Source organism: Ambystoma mexicanum, chromosome 10, assembly GCF_040938575.1.
Source record: "Ambystoma mexicanum isolate Mex_15411 chromosome 10, UKY_AmexF1_1, whole genome shotgun sequence".
Taxonomy (NCBI): domain Eukaryota; kingdom Metazoa; phylum Chordata; class Amphibia; order Caudata; family Ambystomatidae; genus Ambystoma; species Ambystoma mexicanum.
This window is the reverse complement of record NC_090932.1, coordinates 122,889,826-122,913,225: the sequence shown is the minus strand read 5'-3', so window position 1 is coordinate 122,913,225 and position 23,400 is coordinate 122,889,826. Positions and strand designations below refer to the sequence as shown.

At 45.0% G+C, this 23,400-nt stretch overlaps 1 protein-coding gene across 1 annotated transcript; it reads right to left on the bottom strand.

Annotated features, from left to right (window-relative positions):
• Nucleotides 1-11,805: 11,805 nt before the first annotated feature.
• Nucleotides 11,806-23,110, bottom strand: STC1 (stanniocalcin 1). Its single transcript, XM_069617603.1, has 4 exons — nucleotides 22,838-23,110; nucleotides 16,675-16,817; nucleotides 13,381-13,592; nucleotides 11,806-12,251 (listed from the first exon to the last, which is right to left on the bottom strand). The coding sequence occupies exons 1-4, from the start codon at nucleotides 22,965-22,967 to the stop codon at nucleotides 11,987-11,989; spliced, it is 750 nt and encodes a 249-aa protein (XP_069473704.1). The 5' UTR covers nucleotides 22,968-23,110; the 3' UTR covers nucleotides 11,806-11,986.
• Between the last annotated feature and the right edge of the window lie 290 nt (nucleotides 23,111-23,400).

Sequence of the window (23,400 nt, the reverse complement as noted above, 5' to 3'; positions counted from 1 at the left end):
AAATGCAACCTCTGCACTTCAGTGACTTTGCTGTCACAGCAGCTGTCAAACAGGGCACCCGTGACCTCTAAAATTGCTCTTTTCTACTGGAGGGAAGAAGCTGCAGATTAGAAGACTGGTGGAGCAGGGTGCAGGAATGTTATGCTTTTGTCATGGAGCATAAGAAACAGTGTGGTCTGATTAGCAGGCCACCCTTTCTAAAATGGAATTGGCCTCATCATTGTAATCATTTAATACAAAACAAAAAAGGCAGGACTTCTGGACCCTTGCCAGGTGGCAATTCATCACACTGATATTTTGACCAAAAGGATTTGACTTACTCACATAATAAGTCAACATCTAGAGCAAGAGATTCACTGCCACGATTGTTGGCCAGCTTCCCACTATTACAGTGTCACTAAGGGGTGGTGTATGTGGCATTTTTCCAGACTTGGTGAAAGCAGTCTTGATGCTGAATTGTTTAAGAAACTACTGCAAAAGGTGCTCCCAGTCTTTCAGCAGGCATGCCTGGGTCATTACCTAATGACCAGAAACTAGCAGGAGGGATATTGATATCAATACTACCAGAGGATGCAGGAAGCACAAGCTTGATGATCGGCTTTTATCTTGAGGAGGTTTTTCATCCCCCCCCTTCACCATCATCATCTTCATCCTCAACCATAAGCACTGTCCTTTCAGAAGGCTTTAAAGTGTGCTATTCACAGTGGTCCAGTCTGTGACAGAGCTTCCACATTTGGTGGTGGTACTTGTAGATTTTACTGTGGAAAGCCTATACAAACCTGTGGCCCCAGGGACTGTTAGACTGTTGTCTTTTGCTGCAATTCTGACTACTATCACTCTTGGACTACATTCCTGTGAGGGGTCAGCAATGAGAGATAGACAAACAGTTGTAGTTTTCTCACTGTTTGCCATATTTATTTAAATAAAGAGGGGTGAGATAAGCACCTATCTTTCCCTTTCCTAATAATAATGTTCCTGCCTAGCAAACTAAAACTAAGGAAAGATGACCTTGTGTCCAAATATATCTGACCCTCAAACTAACATATACATCAAAGTGAATAAGGTTAATGTATCTCTTCTCAGTTCAGGAAAGATGTGAAAGAAATTCCAACACAAAGCAATCTTTGTGATTAGGGAGTGATTCCCTTCCCTTGGATCAATTCAGGAAGACTTTTTAAAGAGTTCTGGTTCCAGGAAATTCTGTTCAGTTGAATGAAAATAAGGCGGCGGCAGGCTCGGCGTAGGATGCATGTGGCCTCGGGGCCCTCTACATCATCGGGGCAGGCATTGGCCGGTGGGCAGGAGGACACAGTATTTGGAGTTCACAGACTTTGCTCCACTTTTTGTATATAGTTGTATTTTAGATAGGGTTTTAGGTAGGTTTCCTTTTGTTTTGGGATAATGGACCCTTCAGACATTTGTTTACATTTTTTCCAGACATGTACATACTTTCTTTTGTAGATGTTCACATGGATTCATTTTTTTTATGCTCTTTATGCTTTTCAACTTATGATTTTTTTCTATGGACTTTGGGTATGGACCACTTATATTTTTTCATGTTTTGGATTTGTTTTTTTCCTTGGATTAGACTTTCTTTTTCTTATTGCGCTATTTATTTCTTCATTTGCATGTGTGGTTGCGTGGGGAGTTTTACACGTGATTTTGCCGGTGCGAGTGGGGTACGCGTAAGCTGAGGCGAGCGTGGGGAGATTTACACGCGATTTCGCTGGCGCGAGTGGGCTACACATATTCCAGGGGAGCGTAGGGAGTTTTACCCGTGATTTCGCTGGCGCGAGCGGGGGAAGGCATATTCCGAGGGGTGGCACTGGGAGTTTTACACGAGATTTCGCTGGCACATGAGGGCTGAGTGGAGTTTTTACAGCATTTTCATGCTTGGGGGTTTGGGGGGGCTGTATGCTGGTCCACTGGACTTTGCGCCATGCAGGGGATTTGTGCAATGTTTTTGGCGCACAGGGTGGGGTTAGGGGGCATAACTGGCACTGATGCAGGGTCACTGTGCCACTCTGCTCCACGGCTGGTTATGGATGTAAGTATCCGTGAATACGCTATGTGTGAAAATGGGTTTTAGCACACGCGGCTGGCGCACGCTCCCCCTCTGAGCTGCCCGCAAGCGCTGCTTCTGCGCTAAATTCTATGAATTACCCCCTTAGAGTTTTTATATTTATTTTTCCCCAAATTGAACTTATATACTTGATCTCCCACCTGATATTCCCTTACAGATGTTTTCCTATCATAATATGTTTTTGGACCATCAGCGGCCCTCTCTAGATTCCGCTGTACAAATGCAAATGCATGTTGTAAGTGCTTCCTCAACTCTTCGACAGATTTGTGAATTGTGGAGGCATTTACAAGTGTTTGCTCATGCAACCTATACAATAAATGTTGTGGCAACACCATCTTTCTCCCTGTCAGTATTTCATGACGACTCTGGTTTGTTGATTTAGCGGGGGTCGATCTAATGGCCATCTATGGGCAACCGAAGGACCCACTTAGAACCTGCCTCAGCTACAAACTTCTTTAGTATGTCTACTATAGACCTATTGGTCCTTTCCACCCCACCTGAAGAAGGCCGATATGAGATGTGCAGCTTCCTTTTCACACCCACTATTTGCCAAACGTTAGTCATCAAGGCACTGGTGAAATGACTTCCCCGGTCTGATTCTATCCTTTGAGTTAACCAAAATTTTGAAAAAATATGATTTACTAGTAGCGTGGCTGCTGTTTGCATACTGCAATCTGGTGCTGGAATGCATTCCACCCACTTGGACATTAGACAAACCTCAGTTAATAAATAATTATTCCCTCTGGCTGATCTTTTTGCAGGCCCAACGTAGTCGGTTTTCAAATCAGACCATGGATGGGTCACACCTCTTTATTAATGGAGCTCTATGCATAGGTGAAGCAGGCTGAAATTGTGCACATACGAGACACCCTCTGGTGTATAGTTCGATATCTTGGGACATATGTAACCAATAAGCGTGATCTTTTAAAATATCTAAAGTTTTTTGTGAACCTGTGTCCTGCATTTATTGCATCGTGTGCATGATGTAACACCAGTCCACAAAATGACAGAAGAACTACTCACTGGATTTGCCTCATTACAGACTCTATAATCATTAAACCATCTTGTAACCTATTTCTCTTTGTTCTTCAGCAGTACTCTCAATTCTTCCTTCCCTTTACAATTGTTTTCAGACAAATGATTTTGTTCTGCATCTACCAAGTGATTATAAAATAGGCCTAAAAGTGGGTCTTCTTTTTGCGCTTTGATCAGGTCCTCATCTGGGGTATCATAACTCCATTCTACTACAGGCTGTTTGGCTTCTTTTGGAGATTTGGAGCGTGTGATCCCATCTACCTGTATTTTGCCAAGCAGGTGTTCAATGGGAAACAACTCTCCCATTACAGATCCAATTTTGGTTAATTGATCTGCTTTGTCATTCCCTTCCTTGTCCTCACCTGGTGTCTTTAGATGGCCTCAGATTTTTCTCCAGTGTTTTATTAGATCATTTTCTTACACTTATTTGTCTATGGCTTGGATCATTTTTCCATGTTTAAGAGGCTTTTTGTTATGTGACCATACCTTTTGCCTTCCAGGCAGGTAAATATTCCCCAAAACTATTTCACGCATAATACGAGTCACTCACTAAAACTATATGAGTTTATTTTCAACTGCAGTATCAACTGCCTTGTAAATGGCAGCTAACTCTGCTACTCGCGCTCTGAAACACTTGTGTATGAGCGCGATAGAAATAAAATATCAATATCAATATTTGACAACTCCTAGATCCCATCCTCATGCTTACTCTTGGAATGTTGTCACATTTAAATCAGATATTTGCTATTCCTGCCACAAGTTCTTTGTCTGTATTGTTTTCCACATGATATGTACTCCCATCCACATACACTGTTGGTAAATTCCTACATGCATCCTCATTAAAATATTTGTGTGGGGATTGTTCAAATTAATTCAAATTAGATTCCATGTCTGCTTCATCGGGTGTACATTCAGCTGCACAATCATGCAGATCCACCAGGCCTTGGGCAACTGGGCTCTTTTTATTCTGTCCACATTTTACTTCCACGGGGAACCCCTGTAATGTCAACGTCCAATAAGCAATCCAGTACTATGCCAAATTACCTGACCTAATTCTTTTAATTTGCAAAAACTGTAAGGGTTGGTGAGTTGTTTCAATAATTACTCTTTCCGGTTGAATGATGGGATGGAAATGCTGTAATGCCCAGATGGCTAGGAATGCTTTCTCACATTCACTGAATTTAGTTTCAACCGGAGATAACGCGTTGCTCGAGTAAGCAATGTTTTGTGATTTAAGTCATGCCTCTGAGCTAATACAGCTGACATGCACTGATCAGTAAATCCTGTATCTAAAAATAAATCCTGGCGCTTTATGGGATATGCCAAACATAGTGCCTTCACGAGGAACTCTTTCAACCTGGCCACTGCTTCACCTTGCTAATTTTCCCACTTCCAGGGTACACGCTGCTTCAATCATTTTGTTAAAGGTTGAGTAATCTCTACATAATTCTCAATACATTTTCTGTTATATTCAGTCATCCCTAATAAACAAATACGCTTTTCGGATTAGTAGGATCTTTCAACTTATGTATTGCCTCCACCTTTTTCTTTTGTGGATTCAACCCATTCTCAGTCACCTCATGGCCTAAAAAGTTCACACACCATTGTGCTTTCTGCAAAGATACTTTGGCTCCCACCTTCCGTAACTGGCCAAGCACATGTCTAATCTCATTAAAATGATGTTGCAGCTTCTTATTTTTAATTGGTACATAATGTACATAAAGTATTTCCCCCTCTCTGCAGCATCTGAGAGCGCCTTCCTCAAAAATATTCCGAATTCACTCCCACTATTGATGTACCCGAAAGGTGTTCGGGACCATGCATATTTGGATTTATAAAATGAAAATGCAAACAAATGTTGTACATCTTCAGCCAGTGGCACACACCAGTATCCAGCTGTAAGATCCAATGTGGTAAATACCTTTGACCCGTGTACCTGTGCGAGACCCTGATCAATAAATAGAAGTGGCCACCTAGAAACCAGCACTCTTGTTTAGCTCGTGTAGAACTGCACACAAATGCCATGGACCATCAGGTTTTAGCACACCCAAAATGGGAGTATTTGAGGTGCTATGAAGGGGCCTAATAATCCCACTGGATTCTAGATTTTTAATTGTCTCGGCTAATGATTCCAAACATGCCAGTGGCAACCGATATTTATGCACAAATACTGGTTCCCTACTATGTCCCTTTGGCAATGCAGCAAAATGCAGTTCGGTTAGGCCGCAATCATACACGTCTTTGGCAAAAACCTCTTTAAACTCCATAAATATGTTTCTCAATTCATTTCTTTCATGTTCATTTGTACATGCACCTGCAACCTGAATCTGTTTTTCTACCATTTTTGAAAATTCTGGAAAATCCTCCAATGGAGGAGCCTCTCTACTCTCCTCTAACCGGGTGGCTGTATCTCTTTGGAGTAGACAGATTTAAATATTTTGAATCTTGACTTCCATTTCAACATGCTGCTTTTCTGTCTTATTTTTGTTTAAATAAAAAAATATGCAATTATCTTGGTGACAGCACAGTCTCAATTGATTCATAAGGATGCACCAGCTGAATTTTTAATATCCTCTAGGTTGGGAATCCAATGACTCTGGCAACTCACCCTGTGCATTCACATATCTCTCAGGTATATTCCCAATCACTGCATTATTGAAATCTGCAGTATAATGAGATTTTTGTATTGCCATTCCTAAAAATGAATTCTCTTCTAAATGAATATCCTGGTACTCCTTGTTGTCGACCAGGACCGTAGTGTCCATCCCCAATCCCTACCAGATGCATATATTCACATTCTGCCCTTTCTGCCTTGTGGATTCATTTAGGCACACAAATGCATCAGAATCCTTCATCTGGTGTCCCCGTTTTCCCCTAATTGTAGTCGTTTGCCCTGGTACAAAAACACATCAAAAGAATATTTTCTTGGCACTGGAGCAATTATCTTGCCTCAGAGCTAAGCACTGTTGCACCAGTGCATAGCCGTGTAATGCTCAACCTTAAGAACTCAGAAGCACCTTGGGTTTTCCAAATCAATGTTGGTATCCATTATTTGATGGAAGCATTTTTTAGGGCATCGTGGGGTGCACAAAACAGTTAAACACATGCTCTTTTAAATGCAAGTAATAGGTGTATAATGTGATTAGTCCAAACTGGTCAACACAAAGATCAACAATTCATTTCTTAAAGTAGCATTTGAAGCAGTTTTTTCACTTTGGAGGAGAGAAGGTCCAGCTGCATTAGGAACAGTAAGGAGGCAATACGCATCAAGTAAACACAGGACAAAGAGTAGCAGTTCAAGTTGACAACTCTTTATTTTAATCTCTGTAGGTGTCCATCAAGGGCTTCATAATACGTCATGGCATCTTTAATTATAAAAATACGCAAAGACAATAACTTGCATTTCTTTCTCGTCATAATAGTAGTGTAAATCCCCCTTCTAATGCACACACAGCGCTGAATAAAAACAATTTTATTAAATAATGACATATGCCAGCTATGATCATTGTTTATTCCAGTACTCAATAACAAAAATAGAACCAACGACATAATTAATTTATAAATAAACAATGCAAATATATAATGGCACAACCTTCTTTTGTTTAAAGTGCAAAGAAATCTCAACGCAAGAATCGGGCAACCGGGTGTTTCTAGAGAAGCCTAAAAAAAACACTTTTTTCCCCAGGAATATCCAAAGCGCGTGGGTTTGAGTTTCAACCCAGAAAGAACCAGATAGAATGGTAGGGCATTGGTTCCTTCTGAAATGGCTTCAAATTCACTGCAACAAAACCAATTCCAGGCTTGGGTACAGAAGCTAACCATATATAGCATTTCTCAAAATGTACATAAAAATAAAAACACGTGAACATATACTTCGCCTTATTGTTCTGAAGTCCCTTTATAGCAGTGCAAAGATCAGTTGGATGTTAATGAAGCAGACACTTGTGAGTAGTGCTTTAGTGCATAAGAGAGCAGAACTATAGAAGCGGTGATGGTTGTCCAACACACAATCATGAACACTGGAGATGTACATAGGGTGATCATTTTAACAAACAATGGTTGTTGGATGGAAGACAGCCATATGACATGGGCGGGGGGGGGGGTGCAGCAAAAATAACATTAAAGATGTAGCCTGGCATTCGGAGCCAGCCCGAAAAAATAGACACAAAAAGGGAGTTGCCTGCCTCAAACGTCACTGCTGCAGGGTTAGGAATTGTGGGCTGAGGCAAGCATGTTACTTGTAAAATCTCAAGGTCCAATGTAAAATGTTCTTGCACACAATGACAGCTGATTGGCCAGGTCTAAGCTTTCCCTAGAAGAGAATGCCCAAGAGATGTGGGCAATTCCTGGCTTAGTGCACCTTTCAGTTTAAGGAACATGGAATGTTTTCAACAGTGGATGTTAGTTTGAAGGGGGCTGGGAGCAGAGAAACCAGAAAGAGGTGGGGAGAGGTTTGGATGGGAGCTCGACCACCCCCTTAGACGAAGCTCACGTGCACCATGGTATGCCAGGCTAACTTTTCTTTGATCAACAAAGGAAGTGCAAAGGCAGCCGAGTACAGGTTGAGACCACACATCTCCCTGTGGATAGAAGACCTGGCACGGGCCTAGAGGCAGTACAGTAAGACAGATACTGCACTGTACCACCAGAAATGGGTTCAGATGATGCAAAGGCCATCAAGTGGGAAGTCATTGCAAACCAAAAGATTGCGGCACACATCCATGCCAACTTCATTATAGCAGAACAAAATAGTGCTCTAAACAGTTCTGAATGGAAATGATTTGTGATTGAAGACTTTTAAAAATGCAATCGTTGGCCCGATGCCACAATTTATCCCAGGTTATTGGAATCTAGCACGTTTCAGAGAGTTGGCCTGCACCATAGCTTTGCGAATGGTGCACGGCTACAGTGTTGCAATTAGTTTAAAAGTCTACACTGAGCATTGTTGACATGCTAAACTCCCATGAGCCTCAGCATGTGTGTGCTTCAGTACTGACCCTGGATCCAAGATGTCTTGCAGAGTATAAGTACTTCTTGAGGGAGTCCGACTGCCGATGTGGGCACTTCTTTGCATGTAATCGCCATTTCCTGTTCTGTATAATGTCCCATTTTGCATTGCAGGAGTCCAACAAATAAGGTGCATTTTACGACTGGCATTTGTACTCATGGATGTTTTCCATGCCAATTATACGCATGCATAGTCTTGCAATATAATGAACTCTGCAAACTTCCCAAAATCTTACAAGCACATCTTCTACCGATGGGCAACAGAAGTGCCACATTGTGCTTCTCTTCCTGAAGCTGCATACTAGACGCCCTTTACTGGGCAGGACGAAGGGTGTCGATGCCCATCCACGCCATTGATGGGCACTTGTAGTAACAGCCATGCACATGATCTCGAATGCCAGTAACCTAAATGAGGGGGATGTGCGGGTGCCTGGAGAACACCCCTTCTACTCCAGTCCTGGACAGACCAACATCCTTTACAGTACTGAGATATAGCAATTGTTTAAAGACAGCGAGTCTTCCACACCTTCGTAAACGAATTTGACAGCACGAAAAAAAAAGGCTGTGTGGTTATAAGAGCTATTGCTGAAAACTTGAGCCACACAACCAGGTAGAACTCGGCAAGCAACCCAAGCAGAGCATTCGGCAAGCAACCAAAGGGCACTCTTAAGCAGAGCATTCCGCAAGCAACCAAAGGGCGCTCTTAAGCAAAGCATTCGGCAAGCAACCAAAGGGCGCTCTTAAGCAAAGCATTCGGCAAGCAACCAAAGGGCACTCGGCAAGCAACCAAAGGGCGCTCTTGAGCAAAGCATTCGGCAAGCAACCAAAGGGCGCTCTTAAGCAAAGCATTTGGCAAGCAACCAAAGGGCGCTCTTAAGCAAAGCATTCGGCAAGCAACCAAAGGGCGCTCTTAAGCAAAGCATTCAGCAAGCAACCAAAGGGCACTCTTAAGCAAAGCATTCGGCAAGCAACCAAAGGGCACTCTTAAGCAAAGCATTCGGCAAGCAACCAAAGGGCACTCTTAAGCAGAGCATTCGGCAAGCAACCAAAGGGCACTCTTAAGCAGAGCATTCGGCAAGCAACCAAAGGGCACTCGGCAAGCAACGAAAGGGCACTCTTAAGCAAAGCATTCGGCAAGCAACCAAAGGGCGCTCTCAAGCAAAGCATTCAGCAAGCAACCAAAGGGCACTCGGCAAGCAACCAAAGGGCGCTCTTAAGCAAAGCATTCGGCAAGCAACCAAAGGGCACTCTTAAGCAGAGCATTGGTGCAGAGGTCTTTACATACGGTGCTACTTTCGGCAAACCCTGCCACTACACCAATAGCAGGCCAGGTTTGGTCAGATGTCCCTTTTGGTGTAGGACCATAGGTGCAGCCTTCTCCGAGGGCATAAATATTAAATAGAAACCACTATGAGCTCAATTCTCCTCCCCCTGCAGGAGGTTCATGCACGAGTGAGGGGCCTGCCATAGACCCCATCACCAATTAAAAGCACAGGCGTCACCAAATAGTAAGCAAACATCCTTCCACTGACAAGTGACAGGAACCCCAGGCACACTCGCTGCTTTTGACGGGTGTAGACGCTTACCGGAGACCTTTCTTCTGCTTATTGCGCCCCTTACAGTTTTGCAAACCGTCCCTCCACCCCATTTCCCAGTAGTGTGCCATCATTATGTTTGCTTGCAACTGCCATCCTCTAATCTAACCTGTGGCCTCCCCAGATGTTTCAGAGTACAACTCCCCTCATCATTGACTAGGGCTGATGGGCGTTGTCGTCCTACGCTACAGGCGTGCCAACAGTTGCAGATCCAAGCCGTGATCAGATCTCCACATTGGTTACAGTATTAGTGGCCACTGCTTGCTCTTCGCATTTAAAGTTTTACTACTATATCCCCCCCCCCCCCCCCCACACACACACACACACACACACACACACACACAATAAAGGTGCAATCAAAACAAAATGAACACATCGGAGAGTTGCGCATAGTAGTGGAACACCTTCAACCACAAAGAAAGCATCATACATAGGTTGCAGCATTTTGGACATGTGTACAGTACAGCAACATGCAATGCATGACATCAAGGTATCATTGCTACAGTACATTGACAGATAGGCGTGAAACAGTCCCGTCATATAGAAAGGCCACAAGGAGGATTATGTGCTTTACAATGCAGATTACATGATGCAATATATGCATTACATACTTACCCCCCCCCCCCCACTATTGCACAGGCGCGCACTGCATTTACATAGAATCAAAAGTTCATGACATCTTTTGAGGTCCAATGCGCATTTCCTTCCGGAATCCTGGAGTACCTAGAGCACCCCAAATAAAAAGAGTGGACATGTAAGAGAAGCAAAGTGACGCTTGCAAAGGCTGCACGTTGGGGGGCGTCCTAACCCCACCATTCTGGCCAATCTTTGGCCTGCATAGATTAACATGGATTTTCAGGTAGGGATTCTTTAAAACACCCAGACTGTGCATGAACATATACTGCACACATACATTTCTTGAGCTAAGGAACGTGTCCCCACCCTACAGCACAATCACATGGGCAGGCCATTTGGATTACTTTTGTACCGGAATTTGGGAGGTTACGCCACTGATGGGGGCAGAAAAGGCGTGTTAAGTATGCACTTGCTGGATTGCATTTAGGCGGCCACTATACCCCCAACTTCTGCTTAAACATGCAAAGCAGATGCGCCTTTCACTGGAGCCTACATCAATATGTTTGGTGTGTCCTCAGCCCCCCGGTTAATAGAACGGTCAGTGTCTAGAGCATTTCAAGGGTGCACAACACACCCTCGATATTCTTCCACTTCCTCACCCCTCCACATGCTGGCTGTTATTCATTGAAGGAAACCCACCCCCCCCCCCCCCCCCAATTGTCTCAAGTACATTTGCCTACTGGGGATACAGTTCTTAAGCAGCCACAAAGCTATTTTTAGATCTAGGACAAGAGGGTGGCAGAGACAAGGTACTGTCAGTACGCGCAAATATTTTTGCCACAACAGTGATCACAAGACCATGTAACCATGGACTCAACAGGACTGCTCTCGGGTGCAAGCAGTCAGTTTGGTGTTTTGCAACCCCATGCCCATCCAATGGGTTGCAAGATATTTCCATTAGAAATTGTGAGGAAAACATCAATTAAGGGACGCTTCCCAACAGCTTGAAATTCAGTCTACTAGACTGCAATGGTGGACGCTGCTAAGTGGCAAGCATTTGTGCAAGAGAATATTTACCCCAAATCGCTATGGACAGTCAATAAAAATGAAGTTTCATAAACGAGGCACTTCCCAAGTTTAGCTTAGTTAGACTTCTATTATGTGAAATATGAACACTCCTGCACTATTTGGGTGGGTGGGATGGCCCTCATATAGCAGCATTAATACAAGTTGTGTCAGCCATCTTGCTATGGCGCAACCATTTACAGCCGGAAGGGAAGTCGGATAACCAATGACAAAATTCTGCAGTGGTGGCAATAAGACCACTTATAAATAGCTTAGGGAAAAATATATAGGGGACTGGGGATTTGGGGGGGTGCATACACGCTCTCTTCTCACACTACCTTAAGACACAGGATAAAGGAACAAGGCCATTGATGAGAGGGTAGATTTGAGATGGATGAGGCCAGGAAAATATCCCTTGCAGGAAGCAGGCCATGAGAACACGGATGCCTATCGCCATGCTTTTATTCTAGTACAGAACCGATTAAAAATTAAGAGGCTAAACTAAAATACATTCTACTTAAAACATTGTCTGCTACACATGAAATCGTTTTTTCTTCCCCAGTTGTGGAGGATGCTACTTTGGTAAGGATGTCGTTTGTACGATCGATACACCAAGGCCCATAATTTAGACACCCTCAGAGGAAGTACGCTTCATGTTAGATGGTCCTTCAGGGCGAAGGTTTCTGAAGTAGACTTTCAGTTTCTGGGGCTCTGAAGGACGTCTTCTGTTGAACTCTCCACGAGAGAGCATTTGGGAACAGTGACTGTTCTGGAGCAGGTGGAAGAGGCTTGCCATGTTCGGCCCAATTTTTTCCATCAAGCTGTCCCTGATGGCACCAACCATTTCGTCATCACACTCCAAGAGACTTTTCAGGAGCTTATTGTAATATCTGTGGTAAGACAATAATAGAAAACCCTAAGCAAGTGTTGCAGCATTAGAGATACATGAACATGGTCAAGCATAGGCTCTCGACACCAGCAACGCAGACACCCACATCATATTCTGGCACATTTAATGACAAGACCAAAAAAAGCCAATGCGCTCCGCACATTTTTAATGCTATTCCCAACACTGTGCTAAGATACAAGCAAACATTCCACAAATGGTTAACATGGAGGAGGGTACACACACACCTTGTCCTGAAAACGACTCTTTTCAGAATAAATGTATTTCAAGACAGTGACTCAAAGCAGTGGTTATCCTCAAAACATGGCTCGGTTGGGATTCGAGAACCAAAGAGTGCAGACCACTGAAGGTACTGACTCAATCCTTCTGCTAAAGAGTGTACCTCTATAAGAGCAAAGACGGAGCTGAAAGCTAGTGCATAGCGGTGTAAACAATAGCATGGGACAGAACAGGTAAAAAGGTCCAGCTTTTGTTAGCTAACAGAAACATGGTCTGAGAAAAGCACATGCGGCCCCAACTGTGCGTCAACTACAAGCAGATGACTTAGCCTACCCGGAGAAACATATTACCTGCAGTGACATCTAGGGTCAATCTTGCCCAAAAGGGCTTGCCACAATGTATTGAAGGGCAGGGTAAGCCGTAGATCCCCATCTCAGAGAAAGCCAGTTTTGTGGCAAAGAGAACTGTATTTTGATGCTTGTGCAACCAAACGAGAGGGAGGCCAGGATCCAAAAATTAACCTTCCCACCCTTCAAAGGGCTGCCTTCACACTGCCCTCATAAAGAGATTCAATTCATGTACTCAGTGGGAGCATTACAGAGGACATCCCCCAAACTGATGCAAGCAAGCTGTCTCCCAAATAAGTGAATTGCACGGGAAGATCATGGTTGGGATTCCTTAAATTTGCCATGTACAGATACCAAAAATGTTATTGCACTGCACCATCTATTTGTGGGTCACCCGACATTTTGCAGAAACCTAAAAGGCACTGCAGACCCAGGCCTAAATAAGCTAAGAAATGTACTGAAACGCCAAGTTCTGTGAACAGAAGAGCACTCATTTTCCCTGGTATGGCAGCTGAGAGCCCTTGCAAGTACACCAGCACAGCCTACCTGTTTGAAAAATGATGTGGAAGCTGCACAACTTCGGTTATTGCTTCCGGGTTGCGTTTGGCAATGCTGCATATATCCAACTTGCTGTAACATTCTTCTTGGACCTCAGAAATCACTCTTTGGAAAGTGGAGCATCTTCGGATAGCAAGGAAAACTTTGGAGGTAACTCCATTGGCAATACACTTCAAGCTCTCCTTTACAAACACCTTGCCCTGTTAAAAGGAATAAACACCTTGCATCACCCAAGAAACTAAGCCACTGCAAATATGTGCTAAATTGAGATGGACGAATTAAGGTTCCAACCACTGCTGCATGGAGGCGTTATATCACTCAAAACACAATTGCACCAGTGAAATTTTCCCAAGTGCCTTTTTTTGCTCAGGAGAGGGCATTACACATTTCACCTAAATAGTTCACTATGGCCCAGAGTATACTTTTGGAAGTAGCCAGTTATCAAATTGCCAACAAGAGCTTTTCTCACAAAATAAATATATATAGAGAGAGATGTTTGTAAGACATGTGATCCACTGAGGGGGCAGTTAAGGATTTTGCCACATCAAAACTACACATGGCATGGAGTTTTGACAGAACAGTTATATAATTTTGGATCCCACCTTTAATGGCAGACCATATCTGCTGAAACTTCTGGGTTGCATCAGTATGTTGGCAGGAAAATACATGCCAATGTGTAATTGCCAAAGCTGTGGAGAGGAGTCAGTACACTAGCTCAGCACAGGTAGATAGATACCAATATTCATCCTTATGACAATGCGGTCCAATGAGAAGACCTCTCAGTCAGCCATAAGCCTCAAAATGTGGGCTGATATGTCAATTAAGGTGTGCAGAAATACAGCATCATACACAGCTTTTTAACCAGGTTATTTAATGTTTAAAAAAATAAAGGGTTTGGCCTCAAGATATTGCACTCAAAGATGCCACAGTCTGAAATACGATCAGTTGAATTTACACATTAAGGTCATACAACTAAGTTAAAACTGGGAACGCACATTCGCTGCTTTACGCTGAACAGCAGCGCTGTAGTGAAGTACACATACACACATTTAAAACAATATAAAGGCCGCATAGTGAAGTAACTAACAGGCCGTCGGCCAAAAAGTGCCCCACTTTGACCAAATAAACTGGCCAACACCAGTATTTAGCGTTTTTTGCCTCAACCATGGGCCTATTGCCTTATAGGCCTGTCGGAGCCAACTATGTGTTCCCATGTTCGGAATGAATGCCGAAGAGTTTAATCTTCTAGTGATCGTTAAGAAATCGAACACACCAATTAAAAAGAAACCATGAAGGATACACAAAATCCATATGCTTTGGCATTCCATGCAACCCAGCACTGCATAGTCATTCTTGTTTTGCCTGTATAAAAAATAAAATCCATCTGCGCACTGAGTTTTGTTAATTGTGAGGACAGGGGCACTAACAAAAAAACAAGCGTGACCCTTGTGTAGGCATGGGGAGGTACTTGCTAGGCACTGCCCCAGTGGTAAGCTACCAGTTGTTGGTAGAAGGTGGGTGAAAAACGGTGCAAGTACCTAGGCATCTAGTATCAAAGCTTTAAACCCTATGCCGAGACAAAACATATATATATATAATAATAATAATAATATAACACAAGTAGGCTTTGCCAATGTTTGCTTTTAACAGGACGGAGTGTGCTGATAAATAGGGCCAGAATGCAAAAGTGTGCCTACAAATCCTGTGGCACCACTGCGCGCTAAGTCACAGGTTAGAAAGTGTGTCGTCAAAAAATGTCAGTTAGTTATTATGGGCGAGTATGCTGGTCCTTTTTGCATAATAGCCGGGCACTTAAGGGGTTAAGAACATTTGATGGTCGACACAAAGCAAAATGTCAAGCTAGTAGACCGCATGGAATTAAACTAATCTTTATGGGGGAACTTTATTGCCTTATTCTGTCTTGGTAAAGGGCACAGATTGACACTGTACTGGGACTTTTTTTTTTATTATTATTTTAATTACCCCCCCCCCCCCCCCCCCCTTAACCCGCCAATCCCCTCGATGTTCATGCAAGAAAGGGTCGGCATAACAAGGACGAGCATGCTCGTCCTTTTGCATAGACTTGCATAACACCCTGGCAGTAAGGGGTTGGCCACACAACCCTGGATATTGTATGTGTGTGCATGGGCATTGCATGAATAAATAAATCCAATGTTAAGTGCATGTTTGGACAAACACACAGTTGTACAGTGCACTCTTCTCAACGGTCAAGCCGAGTTGATGCCAAATTTAACAAGCAACCGGAAAATCTGTCCAGATTTGCAATACATGTTCCCGCATTCCCACACAGCCTCGTAATTTCAAGACCTCTCGTCCTTTACCTGCCCCCACCCCACCCCCACATTGGCTAACAACCTCTTCACATCCCACCCCAAACACAATAGATGGAAGCATCCAACAAGTTCCCAAAAAAAAAAAAAAAAAAAAAAAAAAAAAAAAAAAAACACAAACCTGATTCACCACAGATCACCCAACAGGAAAGCTGGTTGGGAAGGACAAAGAACCTTCCACTCGTTTAAACATTGTAAGATAGTGAAGACACCAACAACGTGGTTTGGGTGCAAGTCACATGTTGTGTTGTTAGGGCCCTTCCTCTAATGGAAAGGCATGGACAGAATTCTTTTAGCGAGCTCAAAGAGTTTCCATGTGGAGGAGTTGAATGGCCATAGGGATTAACATGGCTAAGGGCAGGCTCGTAACCAGACACCTACACACTATGTCCCACGCCATGCCATTCCTCCCTCCGTTTACTCAATCCTTAGGCATCCCTGGCAACACATGCATGGAAATCATTGGATCAGAGGACTATCCTGTACATATAAATGACTTACTGCATTGAAATATTGAAGACCAGCACTATTCATATTTGCTCACCAGTTAGCTGTGAGAGTTCACCACTAGACAGCTGCCAAGTTTAAGATATTGGCTGCAAAATGTTTGGGTCCAGACAACACTATAGTAAACAGCTCAGTGTGGCAAAGAAAACTTGCCAGACCTCCAAAGAGGAACCAATTATAAAAATGGATGTTCTGTGAAAGGGTTCTGGAGTGGGCAATGGGCAGCACGAAACAGGAGCCTAGAGATACAGGCCCAGTGTCTGTATGGACCGGTGTGCCTTCGACATGGAAGGCAAGAAATTGATGTCCAGCAATGACAGTAAAATACCTCCTCCGATTTGAACCCATATCCATCTTCTTCCTGCTTCAGTCAAACACTGTAAGGTACAACGCAAACTGTAATAAGACGAACTTGGTTGTGTACCTGAGTATCAAATTTAGCAGCACTATAAAGGAAGGACTTGCAGATGTCGTACATCCCATCAGTGTCGCACGTCGAATTCTCCAAACACGCGAACGCTCCACAGCCCACTTGGAGCGCACTGCTTAAACAGCGGACAACTTCAGCTGCAAAGAGAAAAAGCAGGGGTTCCTTAACCTAAAATCAATGGTGGACCTCTTGGCTTGTCAATTACAAGAACTAATTACATCGCTGATAACATGAACATGATCATGAAATATTTGTATCCACAACTACTACCCCTCCCTCCATGAAGAATGGAAATGTATCCCTCCCAACTCAGCATGCATGAGCACCCTGCATTACAGACTATATGGTGTGTATACACCCTAAGGTCATATCCTCAGTACAGAGTGATTACACCATGAACACTACAGCCATTTAATTAGTTCTCATTAAAGAACCTAGATTCACTCAAGAAGCCAGGGCTGGTAATCTCACTCACCACAGTTGACCCGAAAGTGTACAAATCAAGTTGAATGCCATAGATCCAAAAAGGTTACATGTTCCCACATACCTTAACTAAAAGGCAGGGGGGAGATAAAACCACCAACTCGCTCAAAAGATGCATTAGGATATGAATATCTGAGTGAACATGTTTATTACCATACTTTCCAATGTGACAAAGCACATGCTTGCTCCAAAAATGCACCCTTCTCTCAATAATATTCTTAGGAACCATTTTTTGAGACGATCTTTCACGAATGCACACATATCCGAGTTTGTTAATTTTGAGAATTACGCTTCCTCCCACAGAGAAGCTAGAAGGAGGACATGTGGATAGGTCCTCAAAACAGCCAGTGTCACAGATTTAAGAGCATGCCAAAGTCAAATTCTCCAAGCTCCCCTACTAACACCAGTTACACAATTGCAAGAGCCTACAAGATCTCACAACTGCTACAGCAGGTGAATTAAATGACGTTGAGAAGATCTTGATTCAGGCAGAATTAAATGCAGTACCCTTTGGGAACACCAAACACAATTAAGACTACATGTGACAGTACAAATCCACCTTTGGTACAAGCCTGTACTACACAGTAAAAGTGGTAGTGATGGCCGAGTAGCCAGTCTTATATCAAGAGCAAGTGATCAGTATCAATAGTTGCACAAAGGACAGCAATTACTATGATTCAAACAAACAAACACTGACTCAAGGTTTCTGAGTAAAAGAATATACCTTTATTTACACATCAGTAGTATAACATTTCACTAAAGTTAAGCAGTTAAATCACATTCTTACACCACTCAATAGTTTCCAGACAAGTTAAGCTAACAAAATGAAGTTGGAGCAAAAAGGGAAAGACAAAGTTGAAGCAGAAATTGAGCAGCACCGACAGGTAAGTAAGCAGGGCAATCTAAAAAGGATCTACAGTGATGGAATCAAATCAAATAGGCTTTAAGTCAATAGAACAAAAGTCTTTTGCTCAAGATCACACAGTTCAGGGTAGTTCGCGGTTAATTCTTTGCCAAGAGTTCCGGACAAAGTTGGTCGGCAGAAAAGTTAGTTTAACGAGTAGAGATGGACAAGCCCTCGGATTGGAGAAAGATTGCACACACTTTCACCGCGGCTGAACACGATCAACCAGATTTGCACAGTACCTTTAAAATGGAGAAGAAGCTGTAGCTAAGGTTCCTAGCAGTATCACGGTTCATGAGGTATTGCACTGCCCAGGGAAGAAACCAGCGGTAGAGCAAAGCAACGAAGGTGTGTTCCTTAAAACCCAAGCATGGTCCGACCTTCCTGGCTATACGGCCCACTGTAGCTCTGTACAGTGAATTCAACCAGAGGGAGTCCTGGCTTGTAGTTGGTTGGTCCCAGCAGCTCAGGGGAAGAAGATTCCTGGAGGATCTTCTCTGTCGTTGGAGTTAAGAGGATTCGGGCCTGCAGGAGGGCTTCACCGGGCGGTTTGGTCGTGGCAAGGGTTCTCTTCCATCAGCTCCTCATCGGTTTTCGTTCCAGTAGCGACTCTGCCTTTCCAGACAGAGACCTGCTTTTTATGCAGTATTCCCCCCCCATTCACACAGCCTTGCTGTCAATCACACAGCAGGGTGGCTGTCCTGGCCGGACAGTCACCTAGCCAATCAAACAGGAGTGTGATTTGGGTTACCAAGGGAACCGATGGCAGGGGTCCTAAAACCAGTTCCCTCACATCCTGCCTACCCAGACTTTTAGGCGCCTAAAGAAGGGCTTCTGTGTAGAAGCCCGCGAAGAGACAGTGAACAAAAGGAACCAAACCTGATTTGGCACGCAGAGAAAAATACGAGAGTCATTTTCAAAAAGAAATGGTGAATAAACCCAGCCAGAACCATATAAAACCGTATATGGTCCAGCTGGTTTAAGTTTGGGGCTATAAAGATAGCCTAAAACAATACCAGGGTTATTTAACAATACCAGGGTTATTTAAGATAACCACAGTAGGAAAAATATGGTAGTTACCACTGCCACCAGCCAAGTCTTGATGAAAAAGGGAGCAAAACAATGCTCCAAGAGAAACAGACAAAAAGGGATAAGTATTAACCCTTTCCAGTACTCCATGTAAGATGGTTTGTACTGGTTCTGTGGATTTAAAAAGACTAATAAAGTCAATGGCAACTTTACATGTTCTGGGAGACAGTAGTCAGTCCCAGAAAATGGAGTCAGAGTTGGGAAATCTAAAATACAACCCTGTGTCACTGCACTGAAGGTGCTGTGTAACACAGTAAAAAGCTGATGCCTATGGAGTAGGTGAGGCTCCACAATCTATGAAAATTTTAAACATACAAATCAAAAGACAAGAGGGGGGGGGGGCTCACACTCTTACCAGGTGAAAAAAAAATATTCTTAGAAATCCAGCAAAGCTGCTGAGGGACTCAGTAGGTAAGGGTATTAACCATTCTTGAGAATTCTTCCTAACAGTGCGTGATCTAGAAGCAGACAACTGCAGCCATTTGCTGTTCAACCAAAACCTGGCACTTCTTGACCGCAGCATTGCCGCTCTCTGCTCCAACTTTCCGTGTTATGCGGACGACACAAATCTCATTGTCAGGCTCCCTTCCGCCACCTTATCGCCCTCTCTCATCTGACTATTTGTCCGCTATCCAGGAGTGGTGTGCCGCCAATGATCTCTGCCTTAATACCAGTAAGACAGATTTTCCTCATTAGCACAGATGCACCCTCTGGCCAGACTCCCTTGGCCCTCTTCCTTCTCCCACCTGTGAGGCTAAAAACTTCGACTCGACTCCGCTTCCCTCCTCACATCTCAGGCAGCTCTCAGAAGTCACACTACCAGCTGCACCTCCTCAGAGGTACTCTTCCTTTCCTCTCCTTCCCCCAAAAGCTCACGGTCTCCAGAACTCTCTTTAGGCTGGACTACTGCAACAGCCTCTTTCTAAATCTGCCTGCTTCTACTCTCTGCAACTCATCCATAACAGGACTGCAAGACGTGTCCAGGGATCGTATATCCTTGGCCTCAAGCCCAGGGAATCATATCTCTCCATGACTGAAATCTTTGCACTGGCTCCCAGTCAATGCGAGGATTAAATTCAAAACCCTCTGTATTATCCACAATGCTTTCTGGGGCCTAATACTGTCAACTGTCTCTTCCTAAATATCTTCCCCCTTGAGCTCTTCACTCATCCGCCTCCAACTACTTCAGGGTTGGTTGCTTCGCCAAGCAACACATTGATGGTAGATCTCTTTCTTAGGCTGGGGCCTCCCTGCCTCCCTAAAGCAGGAGCTGAACCATCTGAAGACCTTCCTCTTTGCTTCTGCTTTCTCTCCTCTTCTCCCCTGCCGAACTCCTGCCTGAAACTGCACTGGTCACCTGGCTACCCTCTGAATTCGGGCCCATGTCCTCCCCCCTGCCATCTGCACTGCCTCCCTGTTAACACCTGCACACATCCCTACAACCCTCACAAGCCTTTGACACTTGATGTCTGCACTTACCCCTGCACTTGCCACAAGCTGTCCGCACTTTTTACCTATCGTTTTATACTTTGCCCCCTGCAGTTTCTCATCCCCCTCCCCTGCACGATCTCAATGTCGCCTGGCCTAGTAAGATCTGTGTCTCCATTTCCCCCCCCCCCTCCCTTCCCTTGCCTCGGTCCGCCTTGAAACACTTGTGTATAGGCACCTTATAAATACCATATCATATCAACCCCACAAGAGTCTTTTAATGGCACTACTGCTGTGCATATTCAATAGTGCTTAGCCTGTCACACGGATAGTTGCCTGCCAATTACAAATTGTTAACCCGACAATGCATCCAATTACCAGGTAACCTTGTATGGTGTACTAGCTGAGCTACACAATAAATGTGTCGCTAACATGCAAGGCCAATTGTATACAATGTCGCAACAACTGCCCTTGGATTAATTTACAGCGAGCCCAATTTAAACACCAATCTAAATTGTGATAAGACTAATGTCTTTTCTATGCATCCTGCTAAACATACGCAAAGTGGCCCCTCTGGGGGGCACCACTTTCGCGAGTCTTCACAGAGTTAATAACCACCAATTAAAAAGGCACTAGTTTGTAATGTTCACCGTGAAGCATTGCAGTTCAGACCAAGTACCTATGTTGCCACACAAGTGCTCCAGTGGGTACTATGCTTTAACCACCAAAGCCCCTCTGTCCTTCTGAAAAACCTTGCTAAAGTAGCCTATTCTTTACCCATCAATTCGTATTGATAAGTAATCTATGAATTCCATGGATTACTGATTACAGCCAGGGTAGGGAACGGTGCTGCGGGGCTTCCTCCGGAGAAGTTAGTCTTGCTGGAGCATGTGGGCCAGGCCATCCGTCTAGATTAGATCTCCTGTGGTCACCCAGAAGCAGTGCGGCGTGGGCCTCACGCCAAGACAACATAGCCCAAGCATCACAATCCAATGACAAGCTGTCCACATGAGCACACGTGTCTCGCCATTTAGAGGCATCGCAATGAATGACCATCAGGCATTTGCAATGTATATATTGGGAGCGGGCCAGGGGGTGTGCTGGCCCGCCCAGCATCACAAGTGGGTTCTAATGTTATTCCTCACTGGCATCACAGCAGTACCCCAACCAGAATAAAATAGGAGAATGCCAACTGCCCAGAAGTGCTACTGGCTGAAGAGCCTTCCCTCTTGGCGCAACACAATCCCACCCGTCGGCGTGGCTTTAACCCACACTGGTCATGGCGCGTTCCCCATGCAGCCAGGTTGCCAGTGCAGTAGTGGAGAGTCGTCAGCGCTGGCGCTGCCCGGCGCAGAGACCCGTGCACAGCCTCCTAAGAGGTCGACTACTGAGACGGTTAACTCTTTCAATACCACACAAAGAACCAGTAGGAGGAATGCACGTTAGTAAAGACCCACAGTGCTCTGTCCTCAGCTCGGATTGCTAAACCAGAAACAACTTGACAATCCGCCTTCTGCACAAATAACTTGCCGTGTAGCACCTGTTTTAAGCTGCTATAAAAGGACAAGAACCCTCCCCCCTCGGAAGCATATAGATCCTGTTTAAAGCTACGCGATTCTACCAGGCACGTCAACTAGTGCCTAGAAGCGCCTACGAGGTGCAGCATCGTATCCCAATCGCGCCGTGCGACGGCTTCCGCATCCACTGACGGTCGCCGCCATTGGCCCTCGGGGCTGGGACAGGTTACCCTTCAACTCCCTGAGCAAAGGAAGCGCTGCGTGAGCCCAGGCACTCTCGCTCGCAGCGCATTGCTGTAAACCCCCCCCCCCCCCCAAACACCCACTTTACTGAAACTAAGAGCCGTGGCAGTGCTCTGTCTGGTGGCATTCAGACCTCAACCCGGTGCCCACCCTCCACCGTGCCCGGATTGCTCCTAACTTACCAAGCTGTACGCAACAACTCACATCCCACTCCCCTCACGCCTTCCTTACCGGCGCGCGCCCCCACTCTGCTCCTTTACCTGAGCGCTGTTCCGTCGCCCCACACCTTGCCCTCTTCCTCAAGCCCCGTCGCCCCACACCTTGCCCTCTTCCTTAAGCCCCTCATCTATAAACAGCCCCGTCCCTTACTTGTGCAACCCCTCGCCCCGGTTCTGCGCCTTGCCTACCCGAGCAGTTGGCAGTATCCCTGCTGTGACTTGGGGAGCCGAGGTGCAGGCACGTCCCCTGGCCCCACCTGCTGGCCCTGCCTTACCTGAGCTGTGCGCTGCTCCCCTCGCCCTGCGGCCGCTCGCCGGGTCATTCTGTTCGCTGTCCTGGTCCGCACATGCACACACCACCAGCAGCAGAAGCAGCAGCAGCAGCAAGGCCGGCTTGTGGAGCATTCTCTGGAAGGGCTCCTGTGGGAGGTGCAGAGGTCTCTGGGGAGGGTCCTCTTGTCGCCTAGCAGCGAGTCCGATATGTCCTGATGGTACCTCCCGGGCCACTGCAGCGCTCACACAGCAGCAGCTCTTGTTCTGGCCGGGGTCTGAGTGAACGAGCTTTCGGCACTCGGCCCTTATATACGCGGGGGTTCTCCTCGCCAGCCAATGGGGAGACGGTCGGGCCATCCAATCAAGGCCCAGTCCCATAACCATTCATGCACTGGAATAATTGTTTCGACGGAAAGTTCATTTTCCACCGAGCGGTGGGAAGAAAACTTTTTAGGATTAATTGAGCTGGAGGAAATGGCAGCGAGGCGTGCTTTCCTCTCCAGCTATCACTCGCTGGAATCACCTGACTCTCGCACATCTGTGAAGGTTCCGGATGACATATTAG